The sequence below is a fragment of the Erpetoichthys calabaricus genome, chromosome 7, assembly GCF_900747795.2.
Source record: "Erpetoichthys calabaricus chromosome 7, fErpCal1.3, whole genome shotgun sequence".
Classification (NCBI taxonomy): domain Eukaryota; kingdom Metazoa; phylum Chordata; class Cladistia; order Polypteriformes; family Polypteridae; genus Erpetoichthys; species Erpetoichthys calabaricus.
Window position 1 is genome coordinate 158,447,090 of NC_041400.2, and position 13,698 is coordinate 158,460,787.

The 13,698-nt window shown below is 38.0% G+C and overlaps 1 protein-coding gene across 3 annotated transcripts in view; it reads left to right on the forward strand.

Moving 5' to 3' along the window:
• Positions 1-13,698, forward strand: part of arl15a (ADP-ribosylation factor-like 15a) — a 495,451-nt gene that overhangs the window by 122,732 nt on the left and 359,021 nt on the right. For all 3 annotated transcript variants that reach the window (XM_028805617.2, XM_051930023.1, XM_028805616.2), the window contains exon 2: positions 2,130-2,274. In XM_028805617.2, coding sequence (XP_028661450.1) covers positions 2,130-2,274 — 145 coding nt within the window. The remainder of the gene's footprint in view (positions 1-2,129; positions 2,275-13,698) is intronic.

Consider the following 13,698-nt stretch of genomic DNA (forward strand, 5'->3'; position numbering starts at 1 on the left):
GGCTTCCATGTTCCTTGAAGTCTACAGAGTAGATTTGTACTTGCTCACCAATAGAAAAAAGTAAATAATTAAAATTCATTTAAATATATAGAACCAGTGACATTAGAAGGTGTAAACAAGCCCAGCAGTGTTAAATAATGCTTTAAAGGTCTGATTGCATCCTTTATTTAGAGTTTCTTTCATGTCCTTTTTACAGTCTTAGGTAGACTTGCCATGTCTCATGCCTTTGGATATTTAAAAAGAAAAATGAAACGCTGTCATATACAAAAAAATCAAACTCCTTAAGGAAAGATAATTCTTTATTTTTCTCTATTATTCAAGATTGGTGTTCTTTTACAGTTTTTTTTTTTGGAGTCTCCTGATCAAGATAATTCAATTTTTAGACCATTAACAAACCTTCTAGCATATAAAGATGTTCTGTCACTGAAGAATGGTGTGTATATATTCTGTTGTATTTTTTTCAGTTTTGAAATGTGAATGGTTTGGGTCTTGTCTGGCTAGATTTGTTTAGTTTTAGGCTGCATTTGATGTATTGTCACAGTATATCCAGATTATTTTGAAAATTTGAAGGATACTACAAAGGTTCCTTTATTTTTTTATGTAATATTTGTCATTTTTAACAGACTTCATTTTACCTATCAGTTTCTAAAACTGAAGGGAGCAGTGTATCATTCTTTTCACAAACTACTGCATGCAGCTAGCACATGTTTGTCCCTGAATCATTCTTGTTTAAAGAAAATGCATGTTACTCTTTTTGTTTTTTTTAAATATCAGTGTAATTGAAACTACACAAAGCACTGTTAACAGTTGAATGCAATCTGGAGCGTAAGAAAACTGGATAAAGTTTCCAAAGCAAATATAACAACCCCCTCCACCAAATTTTCTGAGTTTAACAGTTTATTTCTTACATTTGAATGATAATAACTAAGAACATACAGAATTAATGATTGTACAGATTACTTCATTTTGAACCTTAGGAATTTAAGGTATAGCTCTTGCTGTTTTTACTAAAGGTATGTTTTTCAGCATGTATAAAACTACAGTCTGGCCCAAGCATGTATAAAACTGCAGTCTGGCCCACTATTTACAGTGTATTAGTGGACCCATCTGTATTTAGTTTCTACACCTGTGCTGGTTGACGGGCTTTAATGCTTTGCCTAGTGTGATGTGATGGAATGGATGGCTCAATGCCAAGTCAAATTCAAACATTAAGTGGTGGAATAGCACTTAAGTACTTTTACACTCTGCCCAGTTGAACTTGTTGGTTTTTGCATGTAATTCAAAGAGTTTATGTACAGTTTACAGTATCTTTTGTTGTATCACTTTTTGTGATTATTATTTTAATTATAGTTACTAAATCTACATTAACTCTAGTATGTTACATTAATATATTTTGTGACTGTAATTCAGGTGCATATTGCTTTAGGTTTTGTAGCTACAGTGACATTTCAAACGTTCTAAGAAATTCTAAAACTGTTTGATTTTATTTGTAGTGTACTGTTTATTTCAGGTGCTGTATTTATATATGTGACAGAACATGCTGTTCCTTTCTGTTTAAAAGATGTAATTTAATTTTAAACATTGGTATCTTCTCATGACTCTTAAGTTATCTCCTTCATGATTCACACTGCATTTATTTGTTAATCTTTCACAGTAGGTGAGAGCCTTTAGTCATGGCTTATGTGTTGCCACACTACTGTGTTTATTTATTTTTCTATTTAATTATTCATTGGGCACCTGCCTGAAAAAAACTTTTAAGTTCATTACAAAGCTATTAAAGTAATATAACCAAAACTGAAGCAAATGTATTTTTTGTGGTTAATTCTTTTACTAATTCTTCTAATAATCATGAAATTTTGTTTGTGCAATTGTAATAATGATAAAAACACATGTCCTTTAAAATTTTTGGGGATCTTCTTTTTGTTTTGTAAAGGAATTATTTTGATTATGCTAACTAGTGATTTGTAATATATAATAGTTATTGTTCAGAGTTTGTGCTCAAGACTTAAAATTTTTTTTTAAATATGTAAAATAATGTAAAATTTTAAATTTTATAATTTTGACTTTGTTTAAGGTATTGATCTGCAGAAATATTTTGAGTAATATTCTTCATTTTTATTTTTATGTAGTGTTTTAGAGCGCTTTGCTGCAAAGGACCACCTCCACCAAGACCAGAATATGATGTGGTTTGCATAGGTCTGACTGGTTCTGGCAAAACAAGCCTGCTGTCTCGGCTCTGCAGTGAAAATACAGACAATGTTGTTCCCACCACAGGTAAAAGATTGTGTAATGTTGAAATTATTTAATTGTTTGAGGTGTTATCCCATTGCTTTTTATATAAAACCAGTTAATGTTATTATCATTTTTAATACTGCTCATCACATACACTAAGTGTTTGGTTAAGTTGCTATTTGAAGCAACATTCCCTAAAACCTGGTGAAAAATTTTGTTCTCCCTGAAGACACTGCTGTTCCTAAACACACGCGAGGAACCTTGTATGTCCTTTTCACTGCATCAATTGCCTGCTGATAACTGCCTTTGTTCTGCAAATGTGTCAATTAGCAGCACTCAACCATCCCCCATTCAGCTAGCTTAAGCCATTTTCAAAGCTGGAATTTTCACTCTGAGCTCAAGTCTGTGTTGAATTAGAAATGAGTAGTAAGGAATAATATAGGTAATGATATATCATAATTTGAAAAAAATATATTTCATGTGTGTTCTGTGTCTTCAACGATCTGTGTAAATGTGGGATGACATAAGAAATGTGAGGCAAGAAATGTTGTACACATAGCTAAAACAGAACATTTTTTAATATGATACAGTAATAACGACATGAAGTGTAGAATGTGTAAGTCCAAATATCAAATAAACACTTTCACAAAAGTATAACAAAACAAGTGTGCTTTTATTCATGAATAAAACCGAATAAAAAGAAATCATTCAAATGAATGTGTAAAAACTGAAGTACATACAGTATATCAGTTCAGCAGGAAATAGACATTTTCATGCGATCGCATATGTTTCCATGATATCTGGACAAGTGGCGCAATGGTAGCACTGCTGCCTTGCATTGAGGAGATCATGGGTTCACATCCTCAGTCCTCCCTGTGTGGAGTGCTTTGAATAGTGAGAAAATAGTTATACAAATGTAGATAATTATTATTATTATATAATGAAGACATAATTTGATTTGAGTCTGTAACATTCTGTGTAACTTTCTGTGCTTTGCTTCTTGTTTTATCCTAATCTGACACTAATGTATCCCAAAGAAAAAAAACATACGGTGCACGACAGAAATAATCCCATTGAGTATCTGAGAATAAAGGTTATTTTATTCTATTCTATTGTAGTGAAAAGCAATCAGTCATTTGCTTAATATGTTTTTAATTATGACACGGTAAAATTAAATGGATCATGCGCATATACATTATATTTCAAACTAGTTAATAAGTTGGATTTTGTTTAACTCTTTCAGGGCGGCTGTTGACTGATGTCAAATCAGGGTTGAGGCTGATGTCGAAATTAATTGACATCCGGGGGTACAGGGCGGTAATCAGCTGTAAACGTCTACAAAACTCCCCGTTAAGTTATAGTTCGGCTGTATTTGCTAGTAGTATGCTACTTTCATTATGTGTTACACTGTTGCCACTGTTTTAGGCATCTATTGCTGCGTACTGTGACCATTGTCACCACCGGCTGCGCAAACATAGCCGCTTGAAGACAGCTGCTTCCGGCTGCGTGAAGACGAACACACAAAGATGGCCTCTGCTGGCTGCTTTCCCAGCTGCCACAGTGGTGACAGCATGCAACAACAGATGCCTGAAAAACAGGGGTGCCAGTGTTAAACATACTGCAAGCAGTGAAATGTAGCAATGCAAAACATTGGCTGCTTTGAACGTTACCATACCTTGCAGGACTATTCTATGTAACATAAAACACAGGGACAATTGTCATAAATAAATATTTTATGTTGATTTATGTATGAAACCATCACTTTGTTTTTTGGAAAAAATATTCAGCCTTGGGCCAAAATTGAGAAAAATATAATTATCCCTGAAAGAGTTAATTTTGACTTGAATAATCTTCGATAGAGTTGAGGACAAACACAGCAAGTTGTTGTGCATTTTTTAACAAATAAATTGTCTTATCAAGTAATCACTGCAATGCGGAGGCAACTGTATATAACTTAGAAAGCCAAACCACTGCTCTTTTGAAAGCTGACAGATACAGCATTTTAAAAATCTGACTGAAAAAAAACAAATGCTGAAATAGTGGCCTATACTTCTCTGCCAACTCTCACAGAGAAAGTGCACTATAAAGTTATTGCTGAGGTATACAGAGGCAAATGTTTTTCATTGGATAAATGCCTTATGTTTGAAATAAATATGATCATTCTTAGTAAAAAAAATGTGCATACCAGGAGTGAGTTGGTTGTGCTGTGGTCATTTTGGCATAGGGGGAAATGTAGAATAACACTGAATATACAATTTTAACAGGACAAATGTGAAGTTCAAATTTAAGTTAGTACATCAATGACCATATGAATCCTCTGTAAAGCACTGCGTTATTGTTAGTCCCAGTGATGATGAATGTTAGTGAATATTAGCACATGGAATTGTTTAGCATACGCATTGTTAAGGCTCAGTTTGTTTACTGTCATTGTGCATATCGGTCATCTCCAAGATCAGGCTGTTTCTAATGGGTTTGCACTCAGTTTGTGCGAAGAACTTGCTGACTTGGGTGTGACTGCCAATCCTAATGTGATGTGGGAGATCTTCCGTGATAAGACCCTGAAGGTTGTGTTGATGTTGCTGGTGTTCCCAGAAGGAGGTATTTCATCTCGTAGAGCACCTTGGATATCATTGAGAGGAGTTGCAGCGTATGGCTTGATGGCAACTCTGGTCTGTACTGGGAACTGAGAAGTACAGCTGTGAGGGCCCTGAGGGTAGATAAGGAGGCATTTGTTAGAGAAATCTGTGAGCAAGTGACGCATCATCTATAGTCCAAACTATGCGACTCTTCAATTCCACCCGGGGGGGGTAAACGTTAACATTATACAAAGTTATTGTCTGTTTTTACCTGCATTATTCTCAATCTTTAATATTGTTTTTTGTATCAGTATGCTGCTGCTGGAGTATGTGAATTTCCCCTTGGGATTAGTAAAGTATCTGTCTGTCTGTCTTGGTCCTGGTCTGGTGTAGTCTAGTCTAGTCTAGTGACACACGTCACTGCTTACAGTAGAATCAAAGCATCATGCACATCTGAATCTGTTCCTCAGAGAGTCTCAGTCAGGGTGGGTGATGTTATGGTCCTTACGGATGATGCTGCAGTTGTGACCCACTGGTCTGGCTACTTTAAGTAGCTGTTTAAAGATGATCCCCCAGCTAGGACATTGGAAATTTCTGTGTCCACGATTCTTGTGATTGATCCTCCAATTAGCTGTGAACCACCCAATCTCAATGAGATTGTACAGGTGGTGAACCAGCTGAGGATAGAGAATGCTGCAGGAATCTGCCGTATCTGGGGTGGAATTCTTCAGGCTGGTGGTTAGGCTGTCCTTTTGGCATTGCAAGCAATCTTAGCTTCATTTTGGGAGATGGATGTCATCCCAATGGACTGGAAAACAGGACTTGTCGTCCTTATCTGGAAAGGACCTAGTTTGCAGCAACTACAGGGGATAACACTGCTGTCGTTGCCGGGTAAGGTCCTTGCTTGCGTCATTGTTCACCTACAGTGACCGGAGCGGTCTGATTTTACACGTAAGAAGCCTACCATCAACCACATATTGGCACTGAGGGTTCAAGTACAAATGCAATTATCGGCAGAGTTTCTTTTCAGCCTTTATTGACTGTCCTAGATAAAAAACAAGATCCAGGCCATTAATGACCTCATGTGCACAGCCATCAGCAGTGTGTTTGTCTGAGGAGAGAGTCTCGTTCTTGTCGAGAGGTTTATTTTCCTCAGCAGCAACATTCATGTTTCTGGTGACTCTTCCTATGAAGTCAGTAGATGGATTGGGAGAGCACGGAGGGTCATGAGGTCATTGGAAAGGGGTATTTGGCACTTCCAGTATCTCTGCAAAGGAATGAAGGTCCAAGTGTTTTACAGTCCTGGGGCCTCATGTATAAATGGTGTGTATGCACAAAAATGTTGCATGTGCCTGTTTCCATGCTTACTTCGAGATGTATAAAAACTAAACTAGGCATAAAACTAATGCAGAATTTCACTGCAGCCTCCTCTCTTATGTACAAAACTTTTCTGCTCAATTTTGAAAACCCAGTGTCAAAGCAGTGCTACTGTTTCTGTGTCATTTCCCAAAATTGCATATCGTTTACATATTTAATTCACTTGATTGTAATCATTCTGTAACTATTAATGGTGCACGGAATGGCCAAACTATTCTAACTACCATAACTGCTTTAGTGTTGTTAGAAATAATCGCAAATGGAAGAATTAGAAGAGAGCACATATTTATAGGAGATGATGACTGGCTTTTAAGTTGATTTTGATTTCCAAAAGCTCTCCTCTCGGAGCTTTGTGCTGAACTGGCACTGGCTTTACAAAGACAGACTTTGAGGAATTGTGCTCTACCTGCTCCTTTGCAAGTTCTGTCCACTCTTGGGTTTTTAGCCAAAGGAGCTTTTCAATGTCAACTGGCTGACTGATAGGGTATTTCACAGACATCCCTAAGTGGTGCCATACTAGCTGTATGGGATGGTATTCTCCGCTTCTCATCTAGATATATAAGACTTCCTTACACTGTGTTTGAACTAGGAAACATCAAAATGCTGCAATGTTGAATTTTCCAAATGTAATCGGAGCAGTCAACTGCACGCACATTTCTATTGCATCAATTTTGAACAGTTGTTCAAAGCTGATCCTCCGGCTAGGATGTTGGATTTTTCTGGGTCCACGGTTCTTGAGGCTGATCCTCCAATTAGCTGTGAACCACCCAATCTCACTGAGATTGCACAGGTGGTGAATCAGCTGCGGGGATGAAAAGCTGCAGGGATCTGTGGTATCCGGGTGAACTTCTCCAGGCTGGTGGTAAAGCTGTTCTCCTAGCATTGCAAGCAATCTTTGCTTCCATTTGGGATACTGGCATCATCCCAACTGACTGGAAAACGGGACTTGTCATAGGGAAGGGTGATTGCCTGGATTGCAGCAACTACAGGGGGATAACACTGCTCTCGGTGCTGGGTAAGGTCCTTGCTAGGGTCGTCCTCAATAGGATCCGTGATCACTTGCTCACCTTCCAGCGACCGGAACAGTCTGGTTTTACGCCTAAGAAGTCTACCACATTTTGGCCGCATCCTAGCACTGAGGGATCTCATGGAGCGCAAACGCGAATATCTTTGCAGCCTTTGTCGATTTTCACAAAGCGTTCGACTCAGTTGATCAAGCTTCCCTGTGGGATATCCTGAGGGTTCACTGGATCCCTTCGATGTTGCTGGGTATCATGGCCGGCCTTTACACTGGTACTGTGAGTGCTGTGCAGAGTGGATGCAGGACCTCTGTGTTTTTCCCAGTTGATTCTGGGATTCATCAAGGGTGTATTCTGCTACTACTGTGTTCAATGCTTGTATGGACTGGGTGTTGGGCAAGGTCGTGGGGTCCAGCAGCTGTGGGGCATCTGTTGGTGAAGAAAGATTCACGGATCTTGACTTTGCTAATGATGCTATGATCTTCGCAGAGTCAATGGAGGTTCTGATTGGGGTTGCAAGAGACTGAGTGAGGAGTCTGAGTGTCTGGGCTTGCGAGTGTCCTGGACAAAAACCAAGATCCAGGCCTTTAATGACCTCTTGGGCACAGCCATCAGCAGTGTGCCTGTCTGCAGAGAGAGTGTTGACCTTGTCGAGAGGTTTGCTTACCTTGACAGTGCCATTCATGTCTCTGGTGACTCTTCCTATGAACAGTAGATGGATTGGGAGAGCATGGGGGGTCATGAGGTTGCTGGAAAGGGGTGTGTGGCGCTCCCGATATGTATGCAAAAGAACGAAGGTCTAAGTCTTTAGAGTCCTGGTGCTTCCTGTCTTGCTATATGGTTGTGAGACATGGACGCTATCCAGTGACCTGAGACGAAGACTGGACTCCTTTGATACTGTGTCTCTTCAGAGAATCCTTGGGTACCGTTGGTTTGACTATGTCGAATGAGCGGTTGCTCATGGAGTCCCGAATGAGGCACATTACCTGCATTGTCAGGGAGCGTCAGTTACGGCATTATGGCCATGTGGCGCATTTCCCCGAGGGTGATCCGGCTCGTATGATTCTTATTGTTGGGGACCCAAGTGGCTGGACCAGGCCAAGGGATTGCCCACGTAACACCTGGCTGCGACAGATAGAGGGTCATTTCCGGAGGGTTGGACTGGACCCTGTGTCTGCCTGGGGGGGTTGCAAACCAGGATCCCAAGTTGTTTTGTCGTGTAGTGGAAGCGGCAACGCACTGTACCAGTGCATTCTCCCCAACTTGACTTGTCTTGACTTGAGTGCTGGACAAATTACATCATCCATGAATGAATCACCCAAAGAATGAGCTGGCATTACATCATCTGTAGCAGGGGAGACTATAAAAATGGCAGCACTGCCCATTTGAAGGTGCTTTTTCCAACTAGTGTGGCAAAGGCAGAGCAGAACATTGTTCCTTTGTGGTGCTCTGCACCGATGCTGCACTATAAAGGTGCCTTCAGAGAATGAATTTGCTTATTTGAATAGAAAGCATTTCCACTGTATTAATGTCTATAGTACACAAAAAGTGTGTTGCATTGTAGAAGCATATAGATAGATAGATAGATATAGCGTGCTTCATAATATAGCACACAATCGTGGCTTGCCTGTACCTGAAGAGATGCACTATGATGAACCTGACACTAAACCACCAAATGATCAGCCAAATCGGACAGCATTACAACTTCTTTTGAATGTAACTAGCAGAATGTAAAAAAACAGGTAATCAGATGCAGCATTTATTTTTTAACCAATTTATTTAATTTGTGGTCAATAGCATATAGTACATCCCTTATTTTCTTTAGTTTATTGGCCACATCTCTGTTGCATTTTGTGACTTCAGAACAGCGTCCGTCAGCACTCAGCCAGATCACCTGGCGGTTTCTGAGGCAGAGATGTGTGCACAGCCAGCACCCGAAGATGTGCTGGGCACAGCAGGACCATCACAGCGTGGATTCGGTTGGAACAAGCCAAGGAAATACCCATGTAACACCTGGCTGTATATATCGAAAAGTCCTTTCTTAGTTGATACCTACTAACCTAGATCCACCATCCTTTTTTATGGTTCATTGACTGTACTGGCCATGTATCATTATCTGATAATAATGATAACCGGATCATTAACCATTAATCTAGTTATATGGTTCTCGTTTGCTTGATTCACAAACTGAATGTTATCCCATGAACGAGTCACACGGTTCTTGTAAACTTGTGATTCTGTTATGATGCATTGTGTAGTGAAACAGGATAATGTCATATGAATTATGTAAAATATAAATTAATTATATATTCATACACATAAGCACTAATATGTATACACAAAATAATGTATTAATTATTAAATTATATATTTGTCGATTGGAATCCTCGGCTGAATCTGATGGGTCAATTTATTTAAATCAGTAGTTTGAAAGAATTGATTTAGTAAAATGAATTGATGCCCATCTCTATCCACTACTGAAAGTTACAAGGAGTAATAAATACAGCAACGATTGTAGGTGTTTTTCTTTTTTGTGTGTGTGTGAATATTTATGTCTCAGTTCTGAGGTAAAATGCATTACTGGCCATTTTACTTTAATTTTGAATTTGTGAGTTATGCATTCTAATGATTTTGAGAAAGTGTGTCCTGAATGATTTAAAGTTATGGAGTTATGTTGCCTCACCCTCTTTAGTGTTTTATTTTGTCCTTTACTTAGTGTCTTGCTGCTTTAAGAAGCAGCAGTATGCCATCTTGCAAAGTTTAACTTGTAATATTTCCCAAGTTGTATACTTCAGTTATCAAATGGTAAGTATACAGTGAAAATAGAATTATAAAACCAAAGTGTTCTTAAAAAGCTAGCTAATATCTACATTGTTTATCATGTTTATTTTTAGTTATATCTTCCCTTTCTAGCAAACATTCATTTACATTTTTAAAAATAGTATGTTGCAGTATGTGGTAGCATTTGGGATATCGTGCATATTCTTGTGCCTTTGCAGATAAATACGGATTAGTTTATAACAGGTTCTGTTAATTTTTAGATTTGTTCTGTAATTCTATTTTAAAAACTGGTTACCTTTTCAAAACTTTTTTTTAATCTGAGGTGCCAAAAGCACTGAATTAAGAGGGCATTTGATTCGTTATTTGGTATAGTTTATAGTTTAACTTTCTGTTTCATTATTTATTTTAGACCACACATTCAAGTAATTGTTATGAGTCTGAAGAACTGGATTTTTTATATTTAGAAAATAAGCAGTAAAAGAATCAAATATGGTGTCAACATGCTCTATTCTGTGACAGTCTGACCAGAGTCTGTCTCTGAGGACTATCAAAGCACCACACTCTGGGAGTCCCACCTTTAATACAATGACAATAATGGATATTCAATGTATGATGCATTTATTTTGCATTAACATTTATAAATATGTTGTCCTGGTGATATTTGAATCTGTTATTATAGTTGAAAGTCTAAAATACAACCTTATTATTTTGTTAGTAATAGGATAATAAAATATCAATTAATGAAATTAAAATCTATGTTATTTTATAATGCCAACCTTTAATAAGGAGATTGAAACGGGTAGTTGAAACTAAACTGCTCCATGTCCACTGAAATATCACCAGCCTAATCGGATTTTTAAGTGCTGTGTAAAATGCCTGTTTATACTGCAAAGAAAGAAGAATCCAAAAAGCTCATAGAACACATGATGCATAATATGAGTTGCCTTGCCGCAAATACAGTATTTAATATGCTGATAATTGTTTTAAAATAAATACCTGCACATATTATACAAATTGTTCCTGACAAGTAAAAAAAAAAAAAAAAACATATGCAAATACATCATTTGGAAACATTTGTAACCATTGTAAATGATGCAAATCGTAAAAAAATGTATTTACAATATACACATGTAAATGTATTATGACCTGTGATTTGTGTAATGGTAAATCAAGAGTGGTGTCTTTCCTTATATAAAACAGCCAAACAGAGAGAGAGAAAGGAAGTGCCATGTCTACTGACAGGTAAACACAGATGGCACCAGGTTGGGCAAGATGTTGAAATTAATAAATATAATGGAAAGTCAAAAATAAGTTGGGAAGATATTAAACAAAAATGGTTGGAAAAAAAATATGCTATCTATACAATCTTAAAAGTGATTTGAGAACACATCATGATATAGCCTTTGGTTCAATATAATCACCATATGAATGAATGTCCATATCATCCAGCCCTCACTGATACTGATACCAAGTCCTTAGAGAAAGATGTAGGGCAGCCAGAGTACCTATACAAGTACTTTGGAAAGGAATGGATGACGCTACATTGTTAACATTAAAAATATGGGTACGACACAATTTAATAAGTCAAAGTGAGTGGAATGTTTTATTTTTAACAAAGTGTGAACATGTATTAAAAAAAACCTTCACTGTCCTCCGTTGTTAGATCGATACTAAAATTTTGACTTTGGAACTGATGATAGCTTTCACACCTCCCGGTACTAAAATGATACAGAATTAAAGAACGGAAAAGTTTATATTTTTCAAAGAGTAAAATGTAAAACATAAAAATGCAACTGCAAGAAGGCAGAAAAGAACAGCTTGGATTGCGTACCGAGTATTGAACTCACTAGTGAGCCTTGCTGAGCCTTACAGCACTGTGTGTACCTGACGTTCTTCCCCTTCCAACCCCCAGTGCTTCACTGTTCCCTCTCGTGCTCATATATATTTTATTATTAGTGAAACACGCATTACTCAAAACAGTATGTACAATGCATAGACTACATTGCCGGCTAACGCTGATTAATATAGTTTGTATCATACTATACAGAATCTTGAATTAGTTGTGTTTGTGTCTCTTCATCAAACAAGCTTGAGAAAGGTTTCTTTGTCAACTTGCATTGCACTTGTTAACCCACTGAAATACATTAATCTTATCTATTTTTACTGTAAATACCATTGTACACCTGTTGAGTTCTGTGCCCCTTGAAAATATGTGGATGAGCTAGGGAATAAATGCTGGGAAATGTGATGTGTTGTCTCCTGCTGTTTACACAGACGCAGCACCACTGTGCCTTTAGATTACTGCCAAAAGTCATTGTACGAGTACAAGTCTTCTTATAAGCATCTTCAGTAACTCCTTACACACCTTACAGAGAATCAAGTCACCTTGTCTGTGCTCTCCCAGCCTCTTTTTTTTAAGACTTCAAAGCTTACTTTTCACTAAGGATAGCATAAAGCAATCTCAATGACGTTTTCAGGTAATAAGATTACTGAACTTTGTATGATGCTGGTATAGAATAGAAACTCTTTTTAGTTTTGGTATACAGTAATCCCTCGCTATATCGCGCTTCGCCTTTCGCGGCTTCACTCCATCGCAGATTTTATATGTAAGCATATTTAAATATATATCGCAGATTTTTTGCTGGTTCGCGGATTTCTGCGGACAATGGGTCTTTTAATTTCTGGTACATGCTTCCTCAGTTGGTTTGCCCAGTTGATTTCATACAAGGGACGCTATTGGCAGATGGCTGAGAAGCTACCCAACTTACTTTTCTCTCTCTCTCTCTTGTGCTGACTTTCTCTGATCCTGACGTAGGGGGATTGAGCAGGGGGGCTGTTCGCACACCTAGACGATACGGACGCTCGTCTAAAAATGCTGAAAGATTATCTTCACGTTGCTACCTTCTGTGCAGCTGCTTCCTGAAGCGACATGCTTCGCATACTTAAAAGTTCGAAGGGCACGTATTGATTTTTGCTTGTTTGTTTTTCTCTGTCTCTCTCTCTCTCTCTGCTCCTGACGGAGGGGGCGTGAGCTGCTGCCTTCAACAGCTTTGTGCCGCGGTGCTTCGCATACTTAAAAGCCAAACAGCCCTATTGATTTGTTTGCTTTTCTCTATCTCTCTGACATTATCTGTTCCTGACGCGCACTCCTTTGAAGAGGAAGATATGTTTGCATTCTTTTAATTGTGAGACGGAACTGTCATCTCTGTCTTGTCATGGAGCACAGTTTAAACTTTTGAAAAAGAGACAAATGTTTGTTTGCAGTGTTTGAATAACGTTCCTGTCTCTCTACAACCTCCTGTGTTTCTGCGCAAATCTGTGACCCAAGCATGACAATATAAAAATAACCATATAAACATATGGTTTCTACTTCGCAGATTTTCTTATTTCGCGGGTGGCTCTGGAATGCAACCCCCGCGATGGAGGAGGGATTACTGTACAGCGCAACACTACTGTCCACGCTAGTAGATAGTGCTGACTCAATCTTTTCTGCCTAGGAATGGAATCAGGCTATATTTCTTTTCTAGTAGTTGATAACACTGTTTTATTTTGGGATATTAGGTTCAGAAAGGTATGTTTGCACTTTAAGTTGCATTTTATTGGCAATCTAAAAGTGACAAATGTTCTGATGTGTAAATTGTTAAGCACTAATTTATATAAAATTGGCACCTCCCCTTGAAATTTCTCTATCACAGTGCTTCCTAAACTCCGTT